The following is a 17,219-nucleotide window of genomic DNA, read 5'->3' on the forward strand; positions in this document are numbered from 1 at the left end:
CCAAAATTACCCCACCTCAATACTGTAAATGCTGTGCCAGTGTGTTAAAGTCAAGGAGACCACCTATGTCTTCTCTTGCATTTGTTCTGCTTTTTTCTGGGGGCATGTTGCTATAATGTTTTTACTACTTCATCTGTAAAATGCAGATGATAACACTACTCTGTGTGAGGAATGACAAGGTAATATGATAGAGGACAGTGTGACTGTTATTAATTTAGTAGATTATTTTTACTGCTAAGGGAAAACTGTGTATTAGGCCAATTCTTTGCTGGCCAATCTCCAATAGATCTGGTCAGTTCCAACAGAAAATATAATCCACTACTTTCTGGCAGTGATTTCCTCTTAAATATGCTGGCTGAGCTGAATAGCTAAGCTGCCTTGGTATTTCTAATATACCCTCATAACTTCCTATCTTGTTTCATAGAGATGCCTTAAATATTGCAAATACTGACTTCACATATTCTCAATCTGTGTAACAACAGAGAGCTGCAGAAGAATGTGTTTAACTGTACTTAATGAAGTTAAATAAACCCTCTCCTCTCTCTTTCTTCTCAGGTTCTCCAAATCTAAGAACAAGGCCGCCCCCCCGAAGAGAATCCAGTCTGGTTTGTATTGTTTTATGGTATATATTATCAGGGAGAGTAGGTGTGTGGGTGCTTTATGAGACTTCCTGTGGCTGTACAAGGTGGGGGGTTAGCTGAGAATTCCTTTATTTGCATGCCTGTTCATTTTATTGTTTAAGTATTGAGCAGACATCTGGACATCCTAACTTTAACTGGGGATTCCTGTTTTTCAAAATACTGTCCCAGCTAAGCAGGTATTGAACTGAAGGGAGAACATCCAAAAGCTACTATGTTCTGTGAATGAGCATTGAAGCCCATTTGGTTGACTCAGAAGGTCCAATGTTCTTCTGCATGTGTTGACCACAGACTGGATCTTTTGGCCTTCTGTTGTCTTTAACAACTGGGACCGTCTCCACTCCTTCCAGTGCTGCCATCTTTGATGTGGCTAAGTTTCACTCTTGTGTATGCTTAAAATGACCTGGTATCTTATGGAAGGATGTGTGACCTCACATGATGGTTTATTCTCAAGGCTAGAATTTTGGAAGTTTGGACCAGTCTGAGACTAGGACTGTAATCTTCAGATAGGAACTACTTAGTAATCTATTTGCACAAAAGTCATGCTAATAACTTTTTTATAACTAGGCAGTTTAATCTTTTCTGTACTCTTTATGAGCAGTATGTGACTTTTAACTTCTCTGTCATCTGAGATATTCCTTAACTAACTAGATTAATAGCATATTAGCATTTTCTTCCCATTTTCTCTTTGCATTATTTTAATTTAGACCTTGTTTTGGCAAGACTACTCCACTTAATCTCATGCTAAAAGTAACAGTGATAGTATATGTGTAACTCTGAACATGTCTGCTGTTTCCAATTATCTTCATTTAATCCAAACCATCCTATTATCTGAAGGCATTTTATTATGCTGCACTTCTGCTGTATTTCAGCATTTATAGTGCAGAAACATCCAATTATAGCAATGTTAGACATGGTTCCTAAGGTGCTGTGATGCATTCTCTGTGAAGTGCTACATGCTGTGCCTGATGAAACATAGCTTGTTAGTTAGAATGAGGATATCTTAGAAATGAGGGAGCACATCAATGAGGCACAGAGTGCAATCTTTCTTTCTCCCATCAGTGGCTTAGGATCATTTCATGTCTTTGGTTGTCCTGAGTCTCTGTGGCAGGTCTGACCCATGTTCAAGAAACACTGACGTACTGCAACTCTTGTGTTAGAACCATAAACAGTGAAGTGCAGGAGCTGTGAAGCTTCACCATCATCTACTTGTTCTGTATTGAGTGAGGTGCTAAGCTGAAAAGCCTTCTATAATTAATTTTTTTAAAGGACACTTATCTCATTTATCACCTCAAAAATAATTGAGAAAACTCTAAAATGTGACACCTTAAAGGCAATTAGCTTTTAGAGGAGTTTGGTATGCTGCCAGAATGGCTGTGAATAGCAATGCCCTGCTCCTCCTCTGTGCAATTAAAATGCAGATTCTGTGGGGATTGAGTGGAGATTCTGGGTCTCTGATATGGGAAGGAACCGGAATCTTTTTATCCTACAGTAAAGTCCTTCCTTTCTCCTATCACTTTAGCTGAGCAAAGCTTCTCATTAGATATCTGTGATATTATACTTGTTTCTTGCTATAACAGATGCCCTTTAGCTCGTATCACTGAATATTTCAGATTGTTTAACAATCCATCAGCTGATTAAAAGCAGTTATTTATTAGCATTACATTTTAAGGTAGGGTGTTTGATGATAGGCAGAATCTATGTACAGGTCTGTTGCAATGCAAGTTTCTACAGTTGTGGCAATCCATCCAGAACTGAGTCAGTCCGGACAAAATCTCAGAGTAAAAGGGCTGTTGTTACTGTGACTGGAAAGGCAGCTCATTCTTTATGGCCCATCAGTAAAATGTTTTATTGTTCAAGTACAGATTATCACAGTTTTTATAGCTGGTGAAGGTGGCAGAAACAGTGCCTATTTTGAAAGACTTCTCTCTTGTGGCTGATCTCAATACATCAGTTTCCACACTGGGGAACTTGGAAGTTATCACTAGGAAGCAGCACCAGAATAAGGAAGAGTTTTAGTAAATAGAGGTAAATATTTTTTCATGCTGGTATTCAGCCCACTGTTACTTTGGTTTAATTGAAAAAAACCTGTCTCTTTTCAATAGGGTTTTCAGTTGCCCAAACCACCAGAGCCACCCTCTGTGGAAGTGGAATACTACACCATTGCAGAGTTCCAGTCATGTATCTCTGATGGCATAAGCTTTCGTGGAGGACAAAAAGCAGAGGTAAGTTCTAATAATGCATCTTGAAAAATTGTGAAATCTGGCTATTTCAAGGGACTGGATCAAAAGGGAAGAAGTGGAAAGCAACTGGTTGAGATTATTGTCTAAATGACATACCCTTGTCATCTCCTAGGTAATAGAAAAGAATTCTGGTGGGTGGTGGTACGTGCAGATTGGAGAGAAGGAAGGATGGGCTCCAGCATCTTATATTGATAAGAGGAAGAAGCCAAATTTAAACAGAAGAACCAGTACTTTAACCCGCCCAAAAGTTCCTCCCCCAGCACCTCCCAGTAAACCGAAAGACTCTGAAGAAGGAACAAATCCTGTAACAGTTTCTTCAGGAGATAACCAGGACTCTCCCCACAAGCTGAAATATGAAGAACCTGAGTATGACGTGCCCGCCTTTGGCTTTGACTCAGAGTGTGAAGTCAGTGAAAGTCATCGTGAAGAGGGCACTCCTGAAAAACGACTGTTTCAGCCCCTTAAGCCCTCTCCTGTGTCATCACTTCAAAAAGCAAAGTTCAAAGTAGGAGAATCTTCAGAAGATGTTGCTCATGAAGAAGAGACCATCTATGAGAATGAGGGATTCAGGCGTTATGTGGAAGATGTTTCATCCAATAAGGAATCTAGTGGAGACTCAGATTCTCAGAAAAGCTCCTCTCTCTCCTTGATCCGAATGAATTCTCCATGTTCCAGCTCTCCTAAATCATCACTTGTGAAGCTCAAGACAGACAAAAACTTTCAGCCCGATCTTGGAAAATGCCACTATTCCAGGAGTGAGGAGACAAAACCAAGGTCAGCTTCAGATGTTGGCTTATGCAGCATGCCAAGAACAAGCATGAAGAAAGAGCCTGGGCAGAGTCCTTCCATTAGAGCAAAGCCAATTGTTAGGCCCAAACCCTTCCTGAACAAGGCAGACTCTCAAAGCCAAGAAAAGATGGATATCAGCACTTTAAGGCGTCAGCTGAGGCCAACTGGGCAACTCAGAGGTGGACTTAAGGGTTCAAGAAGTGAAGAGTCTGAGAGCCCCCCCCCAACAGCTTCTGAGAACCAAGATGATCCTGTTAGGAGGAGCTCAGCTGATCTCATTACAGCTCCTTCCCGTGGCATTTTCTGCTCTAGCCACCCAGCCAAAGCTGAGCAAGAAAATTACTCCAGATGTTTCTATGTGACCACTGATTCATACCAAAAGGCACAGGATTCTGAAATTTGCTTCCCAGCAGGAGTAGAAGTGGAAGTGCTGGAAAAGCAAGCCAGTGGGTGGTGGTACTTGAAATATGGAGACATGGAAGGCTGGGCTCCTTCCCATTATTTGGCTCTCCCTGATAACCAGCAAGAAACCACATCAGCAGAGACCGATGCCTCATTTGCCAGGAACAGGAAAAATGAAAGTAAGTCAAACAGTTTAGAGAAGATAGAGAAAAGGGTTCAGGCTTTGAACACCATCAACCAGAGCAAACGCGCAACACCACCTATTCCAAGCAAACCTCCTGGTGGTTTTTCAAAAACATCAGGGCCAGTCAAAATGAGAAATGGTGTGAAGCAACTCGCTGTCCGACCACAGTCAGTGTTTGTGTCTGCACCACCGAAGGATAACAACTTGTCATGCTCCTTGCGCAGAAATGAGTCTTTAACAGCTACAGATCACCTGAGGACCATCCGTCGGAATTCCTCCTTCAGCAACACTCGGTCACAGCCTGGGGACACAAAGGGAAAGCAGCCTGAGAGGTCAGGTACAGAGGGCTCAGAGACCACCTCCAACCTCCCCACCCAGAGGAATGGGATTCCTGTATCCACGGTTAGACCAAAGCCCATTGAGAAATCCCAGTTCATCCACAACAATCTTAAGGACATCTATGTTTCCATTGCAGACTATGAAGGTGATGAGGAGACTGCAGGGTTTCAGGAAGGTGTCTGCATGGAGGTCCTTGAAAGGAACCCAAATGGCTGGTGGTACTGCCAGATCATGAATGGTGTGAAGCCTTTCAAAGGCTGGGTGCCCTCAAATTACTTGGAGAAAAAGAACTAATATTGCAATATCTTTAACCTCCCTAATTTATACTATTCCTGCTGTGTACATATGGAAGAAAAGAATTGCTACACGAAAAGACGTTTCCCCATGCTCCAGTTTATACAAAAGTGACAAAGGAGTCTATGCTGTGGACAAATCTGCCATGTTCTGGAGAGGTTTGTGGGGTTAACAGGTCATAAGCAACTGCGAGGAAAATGCAGCGTAGTCAAATGCTGTTTTGTGATGTTGTTAATAATCTTGTATGTGTAACAGGGTATGACATCCCATCCTTCCCATTATTGATAAGAAACCAAATGTGTGCCTTTTGTGAGAGAGAAATACACATGCATCTACTTGGGGAATTTTGTGCCAAACTGTTTTACAACCTTGGCTCCCTTTTTCCTCATTCTTGTCCATGCATGGAATACCCTGGATGCTTTTTCACAACTTACAGTGAGAAGTGAATTGGCGTTTTTGAAACACGGAGGGACTCTAATCCTCTGAAGATGTTCCCCTTTCTTTTTTTTTTTTTTTTTTCATTTTTACTGTTCTCAACAGTTCGTTGGTCCTGAGTTGGAGCCTTTTCATCATGGAGAGATTTGGTATCGGACTACAGCTATGTTTTCTTGTTACTGATAACTCACAGGAAAAGGCAAATCACTTCGTGTTGGTTGAGGGCTTTTTGTTTCCTTTTGTTCTGTCTTGTTCTTTGAGTTGGGATTTCAGGTGTTCTAGGGCAGCAATGCCTACTGGTGCTTGTCAAAACAAACCCACAGCCCCATGCTTAAGCACATCAATTACGTTGTAGGCTCCATATTTGGTTGTGTGCCTGACTCCTGCCAGGTGATCTTGGTCGATTTTCTTCCCAGAGTTGGGTTTCTCAAAACTTTTTATAATATCATAATGTGCAGAAGACCCTTAAGACACTGAAGACAAAGCTGTCAAATGCATTACTTCTGATTTTGCAATCTGGTCCCAATCCAAGCTTGCTGACTGCTGGCAGGGCCCACCACGGGTTTAGTTAGAAATAGCCATAACCTTCTGCAACATCCGTGTTTACAATGAGGGAGGGTGGGAGGGAAGCCATCAAACTCAGTCTGCACATCCTTAATTTGTATATTTTTGGGTAATTGATTTTCTGTGTTTTGTTTTTGTCTTTTCTGTGCATTCTGGGTTTACTTTTGTGTGTGTGTGTTGTGTGTGTGTTGTTTTACCAGAAGAGACTTAAAACTGAAAGAGGAACCAAATATGTGTTTCCATTCCCCCCTAAATCCAAAAAGTTCATTTGTACTGGAAAGCATGCCTGGGCTTCTCAGGCTCAGAGATTTAATATGAAAGCAATTAGGTCTACAATGCATCTAACCAGAAAGCTGCCTCTAGTTCCATTTTTTTTCCCCTTTAACTCGTGCTTAGAAACATGGCACACTGTAGGGGTTGTGTGGTGGGAAATGGAAGAGGCAGCCATAGGAATAGGCTCTAAATATGGAGGTAGCCAGCATTTGTACTGTAAACATCATTGGCTAAACCCCTACTGTACTGGAGGAAATCATGGCTCTTGTTTTGTTCTATTTGTTGGTTTTGGGTTTTTTTTCTAATGGCCTTGTTAATCACTGAAGATCAATACCAGGTTCCTTTAAACAACAGGCAGTGTTGTAAATTTGTTTTAAGGGAGAAAGGGCAGACCATTTCACTACTGGCTTACACCAAATGATACATGCCCTTTTTTCTGCCAGAGCTTCATACTGATTTGGCTTGGGAAGTAAAAGTTGCAAAGACTTTAAAATAGCTGGGATCAATGGGCTGAGTAAAATATCACAACAATATCATGTGTTATTGGGGATGTTTCTCTGCCAAAAAAAATTTACGCAATTTATACGTTGTTCTTGTCTTTATTATTTTGTGTGCGTGTGTATGGTTTGGGTTTTTTATTAACTTCCATGATAACATTGAGAGAGTTGCCTTTTAGCTAGGCTGACTGATGTCCTTTTGGTAGCTGAAACAACATCCAGGTGCAACAGCTGGCTACAAACTGTGCTGTGGTTAAAGCAGCTCTCTGTGTCCAATGGGGGAGGGAGGGTGTTGGGTTGGGATCCCTTTTAATTGTGGTGGCAGGAGAAGGAGATGTATCTGCACAACAGCTCATGTCACAGTGTGTAGGGTCCTCTTTATACTTTACATCTTTCCATATAATGTATATATCCAGTTAGCTACATCTTACTGGATCTGTATCTGAGGCATTGAGGCCCTGTCTCATACTTCTCCCCATTTTTAGTTGTACTAATATGGTAGCAGCCATAAAAGGCTGCTGGAGCTGTTGTGAGATAATAATAGAAGTATTTTATTCTTCTGCTGGACAGTATTAAATAGAGCAATACATAGAGTTATCTGCTAGATTGCAGTACTAATAGTAGTGACTTAGTGACTCGTATTAATGTTGTAATGATTTATTTTAACAATAATGATGCGGAAGTGGTTCATTATTTTGAATTAATGCACTTTAACAATAAAAGAAACCAAAATGGAAGCCAATGCAGAGAACTAAGTGCATTATTTAAAGGTGCAGTATATAATTATCATTTTCTTGAAGCACATATTTATTAAGAATTAACTTATTATTTAAAATATTCTAAAGTCTTTTTTAAAGACATTCCCACTAGGTCATCTCTTTGGGGGGATGCAAAAGCACAGCTCCCAGATCTTCTGCATTGAGCCACTGAATTCTCTGAGTGTGGTGCAGTGTGACATGAGCCCCTACCCAGGGAGAGGAAAGCAGCACACAGGTGGGAGAGCCAGGACTACTATAAATACTCACACTTGCATCCAGGAAAGCCAAGCCCAGAGCTCTCATCTGCTGGAGTCCTTGCAGGGTTTGGAGTGGCAAAAGCCATTTTTGGCAGGCGGGTGGTATGTCCAGGTGCCTTGCACGAGGCTGGTTCCCGGTGGATGCAAGGCTTGACACGAGGCTCAGGTTAGCGTGAGGACTTTGGGATCTGCCTGTGGAACTTGGGTCAGCTCTGTAACAGATGGCAGTCTGTCCCAAAGCTCCCTTTTCCACCTAGTGACTTGCTTCTCCAGCTCTGGCTTTTGCCAGGGGGTGGTTTGCTGAGCTGCAAGTGGTGCAGGGTATAGCAGACTGAGTGTGCCTGCAGGACTGCCAGGGTTTTCTCAAGCAGCAGCCCAGTGCCTATAGCTCGACTGCTCCTTTATCCCATCTCAAGGGTTTCATGGCTGCCTGAGGACAGGCCAAAAGCTGTAGATGTGCTGCAAAGCTATGCTCCTGGCCTTCTTCCTCTCTCTGTCCCCACCTGCACCAGCAAAAAGGATATGGTGTAAATGACCTACTCAGTGCTAGAAATGAATGTGGGCCACTGCCTTGTGGGAGAGCTTGGGTTTGGGCTTCCCTTTATTTGGTAGCTGTTCTGACTGCTCGTGTTTAAAAGGGCCCTTTTAAAGCAAACATTCCCCAATGCGGTTTTCCCCTCTACGCATTTTACCATTGTCAATGCATCTCTCACTGATGTCTTTTTTTTTTCAACTGAGAGATACCAGGAAGATATTATTATTTTTCTTTTTCCATTGGCAAGCACCTAGATTTAGTCAGCTCCACTGATACCCAAAATAGCAAGCCCTTTCCACTGTTAGCTGTGAAACAAAGAGAAAGGCCTTTAAACTAAATCAGAAAAGCTGACTGCAGGGTAGGAAAGCCTGGCAGGATGCCTCAAAGGACAATGTAGTGCTGTAAGTGTTTTAGCTCTTTTCTAAAATGTTAATGTTTCCTTTAGCTTTATTTACTAAATTTGTCAAAACTGACACTGGATCAAGAGCAATATTTAAATGTAACATACACCTCAGTGAACACTCAATGCAGAAATCAATAGTACTGTTTAAATTTCTCTATTTCTGGTTTATCCTTGAAGCAGATTGTTAAGCAGAAGAGCTCTGCAGGGCTTGGGCAAAGCCATTTGCAGCAGAAGGGAGCCCTCCTCCGGGGGAGGAGGCGGCTGCTGACACCGCCTTGCTCTCACCCACTGTTCGTGCTTTCCAAAAAATACTGAATTTGGACCAGCAGAAATTCCAAACTTCAAAGCCAGAGAACAAAATTTGAGAATGTGAAAATTGTGTCTTGCTGTATACTGCAACTTTAATAATAATGAGCACTTCTGAGTTCGTTATTGAGGTTTATATAATGCCTGAAAAGATTAATTGCTGGTTTCTCTTGTCTCCCCTTTCAAAACTGTTCCTTGTAACAGGAAGAGTCGTACCTTTCTGTTAGCAGCCCTTCCCCATGGGAGGCAGTTCCTGTTGTTTCAGCTCTTGGACCTTGCAATGGCTGGGTGTAATCAGACACACCAGGCCTTTGCAAGCCAAATTTTTCAAGGTAAAAGATACGATGGGCACATGTCCGGATACTTAACTGATGTGTCGACAGGAAGTTTTTCAATTGATGCATACAATAATAGCAAATACACAATGATGAGGGACTGAAATTGGCTCATAGTTAGATCAGCACAGGTAAAGCTAAAAATAGGTTTGGCCCTTGTTGATATGCACCCCGAAGACTCCTTCTGTTATGATGCTATAACATTTGACGAAGGCATTATATAATTGTTTTCATCACTTTCAGATCTTAATGAATCGTATTTTATTGTAATATATATTCATTGCTTTCATCAGTTAAAAAGAAAGTTACTGCTTTTATCTTATATGAAAAACAAGGGAATTTGATAAAGCATTCATTATTTTCATATTACTAGTATTAACAGAATAGAACTAGTACTATTTAATTTTAGGTCTTCATAGCTAGCTTGTTAATAACTCATATTTTCCTGTGTTGTATCCTATTTTTTTTTTTTTTTCTAATTTTTCCCAAATACTCTGCATTCTTGAGAAAAGAGAAATCCAATGAGTGGATAAGTGCAATATTCATAGAATAAACAGGCCCCTCATCCAGGACTTGGAGTGGAACGTGCAGTGTGAAATGTTTGCAATTCTCTATTCATGCACTCTTAGAGGAAGGGGAAATGCAGGGAAGGGGGCAGCTGGATGAAAATAGGACCCTTGGGTAGGTAGGGACTGATAGCTGGAGTAGTTTGGGGTGGGAGTGGCTGCTTTTCATTAAAAAAGCATCAGCTGTTACTGAAAAATACAAGGATTATGAAGCATGCCAGGATTATGTATGAATGTGTGTTAACATCCTTATCAGTACAGGACTTCTGAGCTATGCTTGAAACACTCTATATGTCATCGATGCATGATACTGTCTTCTGGTATGTCTGCTGCTTTACATCCTCTGTTATGCTTCAGAATCAATGGTAATTTCAGAAGGCAAAATAATTCTGCTGGTGCAGAATCCCAAGTTTTGATACTGTATTGTTACTTATATTTATTGCAAGAACTACGGGAATATTTTACAGGTCCTCATTTCTTTTTCTTTCCTTATTGTTAACTTAAGAAAAGAAGTCCCCATTTTATCTGGGTTAGTTCTCACCTGCAGAATTTCACAGCTGATTGGGGTCTTGACTTCAGATTTCTTATCTTGCAAAGGTTGATCTCTCAGGTCCAAAATAAAGTTGACCAGAAACTTTACTCTTCAAAAGACGTTTTGTCTTAAATTCTGTTTGAATGTAGGGAGAATTTCCATGGTTCCAAAATAATGTGACTTTTCAGGTAGCAGCAAAATCTACTACCTTTGAAAAACTGGACTTTTTTTTTCATAAGATGCAAGTGAAATGTGAAAGCATTTAATTTTCTGAGCTCTGGGAACTGCATTTCCTTTGGCTCTAGTTCATGTCCCTGAAGAGGGGGTGTACCTCAGTTTTCTGCTTAGTTTTTGTCCTGCTGTTCTTAAACTTGTCAGAAAAAGCCTTAATATTATCACATTTGCAATCAAACAGAAAAAAAATGAAACCAATTCTGCAGCTGTACTAAAACTACAAATTAATCTGGCTTTGAGGAACCAACTTAATTCTTTCACGTGCTCTTGTCTAAAGTGTCAAGAAGTCCATGAGTGTCAATAGAGTTAGACTGACAGAAGATATGCAGTGGAGCAAAGCACGTTGCTGTCTTTCAGCATGGACCATTCTCAGCAAAAGCAAGCACTGTGCACTCTGTTCCTCCACCTCCAAAGGGTGAATTGGACTGCTGAGCCTCAGTGCTGCTATGCCATGATCCACTTCTCTTGCAGCTTTTTTAAACCAACTGGAGCTTTGCTGCTATTTGCAGGTGGCTTCCCATCACTGGCAGCTCCTTCTCTGGCAAATTCAGATGCTATTTAACCGTGTAGTGAAATGCTGTGTGTAAATGCAATGTTTGATAGCTGCTGACAGTACAAAGGTAATGGTCTGAGAGCAAATGTTTAGGTAAGTTATTTTGTTTTCACTTGCTTTTAGTTGCTTGGTAGAAGCAGGGACCACCTATGTGGTGATGCATGGGGAATGTGTCTGCACACTTGAACTGTTTGGCCTTTGCTAGCTTGGCCCAATGCTTGTATTTCTCCTTCTTTCCCTCTGTGCTGCTCAGTAGTCATGCCTGTTGTGTGTGTCTGTAATTTCAAATAAAGTACTGTATGTAGGGCTGTATCCAGAAGCCCCCCCAAGTCAGTTGTCTTCGGGTTGGGATATAGGTTGCTGTTGCTTTTCCTCCTCCATCTTAGACCCAACATGGAGCAAAGCACAGATGTCTGTAAAAAGTCACCCAAAACTCCTCTTTGGGGTGTCATTTTTGTGGGATCTGCATGCATTGCTAAGGGTGGAGCGAGGGGATTGTTTTCTCCTTGGTGCCCTCATCAGGGCTTGGGTTCTGCAGTGATCCCTGGAACAAAAGCTGCACTGTGTGCGGACCTGAGTGACATAGGCAGAACAAAGTAGTTTCTTCCATTTTATAATGTCAGGGCTGGGCTGGTCCCATCAACAATGTTCTTCATTTGTTCTTGCATCAAGGTAGCATTAATTTTAGTTGGAGAGTGCAATTTTTTTTGTTTGTTTTGTGTTTGTTTTTTAATAAACAAATTTGGCTCAAAGCTTCACACTGGCGTTTTACAGACCTGTTCTTGTCAGCATAAGCCACTACTGTCCTGAGTTGAGACTCCTGTTTGTTACTGAATCAAAATAATGGGAATTATGTTGATAATTTGGAAAGAAATGAAGAGGTATCTATATTAGCAGGGGAGGGATAAATAAACTTTGAGAAAAAATATGTTAAGCCCATAAATTATTGGGTGTGACACTGCAGGTGCTTTCTCTGTGTAGATGGTTTTAATACATCACTGCTCTGTGTTAGGATTTTTCGTTGTTGAGAAAAGTTGAGTTTTTCACCCTATGATACACTATGACAATCTGCATCCTGAAGCAAATGATCCACCAAAGACAGACAAACGTGGGTTGTGTGTGTGTTGGGGCAGTTTGTGTGTTCTGGGAGATTGCAATACACTGAGGTTCAGCTGAGGGAGCAGGCATGAGAGGCTCTTCCAGGGCTGCCTGCATTGGCCCCCTGTGGAACACCCTTGTGCTAGTAGCACTTCTGGGGAAATGCTGGGGTTTTTACACTTGGCACTGCAGGAGGATTTTCATGCTATAACAATTAATATTAAAAAGAAAATCAGGCTTCTCCAGGTACTCCCGTTCAAAGCTGTGTTAGGAACTCTGTATTTCATACCTTAAATTTAAGCAATATAAGAGCCTTCTCTGTGCAAACAGTTGTTCTGTGGCTTGAGAGCTTGCTCTTGAACTGCTTCTAGGTCACCAGGGATGTGTCAATAAAGCAAAATTCCATCATCACCCTTGGGATTTAGCCTGGGGGATCATCAAATTCTGTTCTGACTCTGGGCCCCCTTAAACATCCGGGTTTCATTTACTTCCATCCCCCTAGAAGCAGGACAGGAGAGAATAATGCAGTCAGTGTAACTTAGCCTGTAATAATTAGTAAACTGGAACAAATAAAAAGGAATTTAAAATCTTTTTTTAAATGAAATATTTCAGTGAATAGCTGACTTAACTATTTCCTGTCTTGGATTTTCATGAAGGGGGAAAAAAAGTTATAATTGTTTCCAGTCTCTAGGAGAAATTTTTCTGCAGCATGTTGCATAGGATTGCTGAAAAGACTTGCTCATTACTCACGGTTGTTCAAACCTGGAGTATTGCAAAAGCAAAGTGTGTGTAACATTACAATGACTTTTTTGTACAGAGGGACCAGACTGAGTATTGTGGGGTCAATAGTGCACAAAGTGGGTGCATTTCTGCTGCCTGGCTAACTTCATGTGATATCACTGCCATTTTTTTATTGCAGATTGAATTGCAGACAGCAGGGCTTGTTACTCTGCTTGCAATGTTTGGGGAGAATCCAGCAGAGGAGCCTTCTCAGTTAAGACTCAGTATCAAATTTCATGTCAGAAGAAGTCTTGCCAAGTAGTTCCATTGATTGGTACTTATGCTCAAGTTCAGATGCAGATAACCCAAAATGGGTATTGAAAGTAGCTCAGCTGGACACATACATCTGCAGCCATTTCCAGAGATATTAATTAGCCCAAATTGTCTCTGCGAATGGTGGGGAGTCACTTAGTGTGAGCCCAAAACTGTTGTTGAATGGAGGCTAAAATCTGAGCAGCTGTGCTCCTGTCTGTTAGCAGAACAATTGCATGTGGCTGGACTGGAAACCCCAATGGGTTTTGCTGTCCCAATTTAAAAAAAAAAAAAAAAAAAAAAAAAAAAGTTTATATTGGCCTGGTCTAAGTGACTTTGCAGTGGGTTTCCTGGGTGTTTGATGTTCTTAATGTGACCTTGAATATTAGATGCTCTTGCCATTGCTGTGTTGGCATAGTGCTCCATTTTCTAATGTTTAGGTGGTGGGAATGTACCTGCTGGGAGCCTGGGGGAGTATGTTGGTGACCAGAGATAGAGAAATGTGTGGCTGGTTTTAGTGCGTGTGGTCAAGTTGGTGACACTTTTTTTTGTCTTTTTTTGTTTGTTTTGTTTTTAATGTGGGAACCATTCTGTTTGTTGTGCTTGGGAAAAGGTCTAGAAGTTGGTGTGGTTTCTGTTGCAGTATAAGTGAGAAGGAATAGCTGAGAGGGTTTTGGTTTTGTTTTTGTTTTCCATTTTAAGAGAGTTTATGGGCTGGAGTCCATTCAGTTTGTTTTAGGTTGTAAGTTAAGCCAAGACAGAAAGAAAATGAGCCTGGGAAAACCCTTTTTGGTAACAGCTTTGGACCATATTTTCCTGTGACCAGGCCAGCTCCAGTGAAGCTAATGGAGTGAATATTGTTAATAGTGCAAATGTTAGAGCTTTTGGCCAAGTATTGATTCTTTCAGAGCTGACAGTTATTTAGACACTCACAGCATCATTCCTTAATGTACCTATAGCAAATATGAGCTAGAGACAGAAATATTAGCTGCAGCCTCATGTGTTGTCCAGTTTTTGTTTAATGATTTTAAGATGGTGACCAGATGGATAAAACTGTACAGTCAACAGCTCCTGTTAAAGGTCCAGATGTGCCTGGGTCTCTGAGATGCTTTCTTAGAAAAAGAAACCATGTGTGTGATAAAACATTTTGCCTTCCTTAGTTATCCCAGTGAAACTGAAAGGCATAAAGATGACATTTTTGCATTTAACAGCATTTTTGCCATTGATGGCAAGGGTTATTGTTAATGAGGGTTCACACCCCCCCATCTGTCTGCATTGGCACAAAGCAGAAGACCTTTTTGTGACTGATCCCTGAGTCTGCGTGTAAACGTGGTATATTTGATGCAGATTAGAGTACTGGTTAACAAAGATGAGTAACTTACATATTGGCCAGCACAAAAGATTCATTATCAGTGAGGAAACAATAGTTCTCCTTTTTGGTTAGTGGCCCGGTGGAAGTGTCCAAGCTTTAGCACAGATCACCTGGGCACCTGTGAAGCTTTAGCTGAAATACAGGGTGCCATGGGCCTGGTTCTGTGGCTGGGACAGTAGTGTGCCTCTGCCAGTGAGAATTAATGAAATGATCACAGCACAATGTCTTCATTGTTTGTCAGTGGCTGGGGGAAAATGATTCCACGAAACATTATCTTCCTCCTACTCCAGACTTGCTGACTTCACTTGACTTTAGTGCCCAGTCCAGAACTGACTTAAGAGCTGTCCTTGTCATAGGTTGAGTGCAGCAAATGGGGGCTTGAATATCACCAGGTCAGCCTGTTGTCTGCTCATGGCACTGGTGGCTCGGGATTTGGCTGCCCTGTGTGGGACAAGGACCTTACTCAGGCTGCTGCCCTCTTTGTGACTGCTGAATGACCCCCACGTGCCATGTCTAGAAAACTGCAAGATGATGTAAAGCAATTGAAATTCGTGCTTTTTCTCTAAAGCATCACATTCCGAAGCAGTGAAATAAAACCAAATTTTGGGGGAATTTTAATGAAATTTGTGTCTGTAAAGGTGAAAATTCTGTGTGAGTCACTCAAAAGGGAGTCAGAAACAGAAATTATATCAGGGAATTGTACATCGGAAGATGCAGAGCAAAAACGTAAGATTGCTGTGCCTGAAAATAGATCACAACATTTCTCCTTAAGCATTTATTAGAGCTGATATTATCTTGGAATTCAACAGCATTTAATAATGGTTTAAACTGAGCAGTTAAGACTGCTCAAAAAATTCTGTAGGAAAATACAAATTGTGTTCTGGACACTTGTAGAGAAGGGAGTAGCAATAAAAGTAAGATATTGCCAGGTGCTTTATGAACTTAATTTTTTTCCTAGGACTGCGAGAGAACCTTGTGGCTGTATCATGGCCCACAGCAATGTTGCAGCAGAGCAACTGGTTATAGACACTTCTGCAAAAATTTGTAGCAATGTATCTGTGATGGGCATGTGTGTGTTGGAAGAGATGAACCTAAAAAGGGGTGGGAGTAAATTATGCTTGATAAAATAGCTCTTGATTGACATATTCTAGGTGTACTGAAATAATGCATTTTGGGCATCTTCAGCTCCTTCCAGGCCTCTTCCCATCACACACCCTGACAGCATGAAGGTACTGTAATCTGCTGGGGTTTGGAGGGTGGCAAATGCTAGTGGAAAGGGAAATTCAGGATGCACATTGTCACTACCTTGGTCATGCCCAAAGTCGGAACTCTGCTGGGCCAAAGCAGGATCAAACCCCTGGCACAGTGTTTCCCATCTCCCACAAGGGGAGGCACTTTGAGTGATGTTCAGTGGTGCTGTGCAACAGATCACAGCAATGATGCTCTTCTGTCCATGTGAACCAGGGGAGGTTGTGAGGAACTGCTCGGGTTTGAGGGATGTTTTTCTTAGAGTTGCTGCAAGTTCTTGCAACATGAACCTCTAATGTTTTCAAAGACTCAGGCAGAAAGGACTTGCTAAACAGACTTTACCTGTCATCTCCCAGTTCATTGATTGCTTGGACCAAAGGTGGTGCTAAATCTGATCTTGTCTGAAATATTTATATTTTGTTAGACTTTTTTTCTTAAATGTTTGATAAAACAGATGCAGTGTCCTTCTTACATGAGATGTGTAGTCCCAGCTTGGGACATGGCAAAACTCACTGGATCTTCATGGTTCAGAAGTGTAACTTGTTAACATATGAGCAGGCTTGCAGTGTTCTGGGGGGAGGTGGGAAAAGGGTACTCTATCTTCAAATGCTTGCAGACTGTAAGAATTGACTTGTGATTATTTTTTGTTTGTTTGTATTTTGTTTACATTGCCTCTTATGCCCTAAGGAAAAATAAATTTTTGACCTTTGTAATTGTGATCCTGTTGTTTTTTTACTTTTTTCCAGGTTTTTTTAAGAACTAATTTAATTCCACTCGTGTTTGTCAAACCACTGAATTCGTGTTCCCAGAATAATTTAGAGAATAACAACCTGAACTTGCAAATGTAAGTTTAGGCTTAAATGTCTAGCGCAGCTTCTCTCGAACCCTAACCCTGAGCTGTTACTGTAAGCTCTACTTTTATTTCCTCTGTATCCACAAAGTTTTATGGACTGCTCACCCCTGGCCTGAAATGTAGTGAAATGAGGCAACCAGGTGCCACTAATTGCCAGGTAGTGGGCATGAGCTTGTGTTAAACCCACCTGTACCTGATTAGGGCAGGCCCCTACTGCGCATGAGCAGGATTAGGGGGCCAATAAAGCTCACACCTGAGGTAGCCAGGGAGGTGGTCACTTTTGGACCAATAGCACCGATCCAGGCTGGTCAGCCCTGAGGGCAATAGAGTCAGAGTGCTATTCGTGAGTTTCTGCTGGAACACCCGGTTGGACCTTGGAGCGCCGTGCCCTAAAAGAGGTTCGTTTTGCTACACTGAAACATGAAAACGTTTTGTCTGTACTGGGCAAGGTTTTAAGGTTTAAAATACTGTCAGGATGT

The 17,219-nt window shown here is 41.5% G+C and overlaps 1 protein-coding gene across 7 annotated transcripts in view; it reads left to right on the plus strand.

Moving 5' to 3' along the window:
• Nucleotides 1-16,606, plus strand: part of SH3PXD2A (SH3 and PX domains 2A) — a 261,178-nt gene extending 244,572 nt beyond the window's left edge. For all 7 annotated transcript variants that reach the window (XM_071748330.1, XM_071748328.1, XM_071748329.1 and 4 more), the window contains 3 exons: nucleotides 556-605; nucleotides 2,744-2,863; nucleotides 2,994-16,606. In XM_071748330.1, coding sequence (XP_071604431.1) covers nucleotides 556-605; nucleotides 2,744-2,863; nucleotides 2,994-4,889 — 2,066 coding nt within the window. In that variant the 3' untranslated portion in view covers nucleotides 4,890-16,606. The remainder of the gene's footprint in view (nucleotides 1-555; nucleotides 606-2,743; nucleotides 2,864-2,993) is intronic.
• Nucleotides 16,607-17,219: the final 613 nt, after the last annotated feature.

Source organism: Heliangelus exortis, chromosome 7, assembly GCF_036169615.1.
Source record: "Heliangelus exortis chromosome 7, bHelExo1.hap1, whole genome shotgun sequence".
NCBI lineage: Eukaryota > Metazoa > Chordata > Aves > Apodiformes > Trochilidae > Heliangelus > Heliangelus exortis.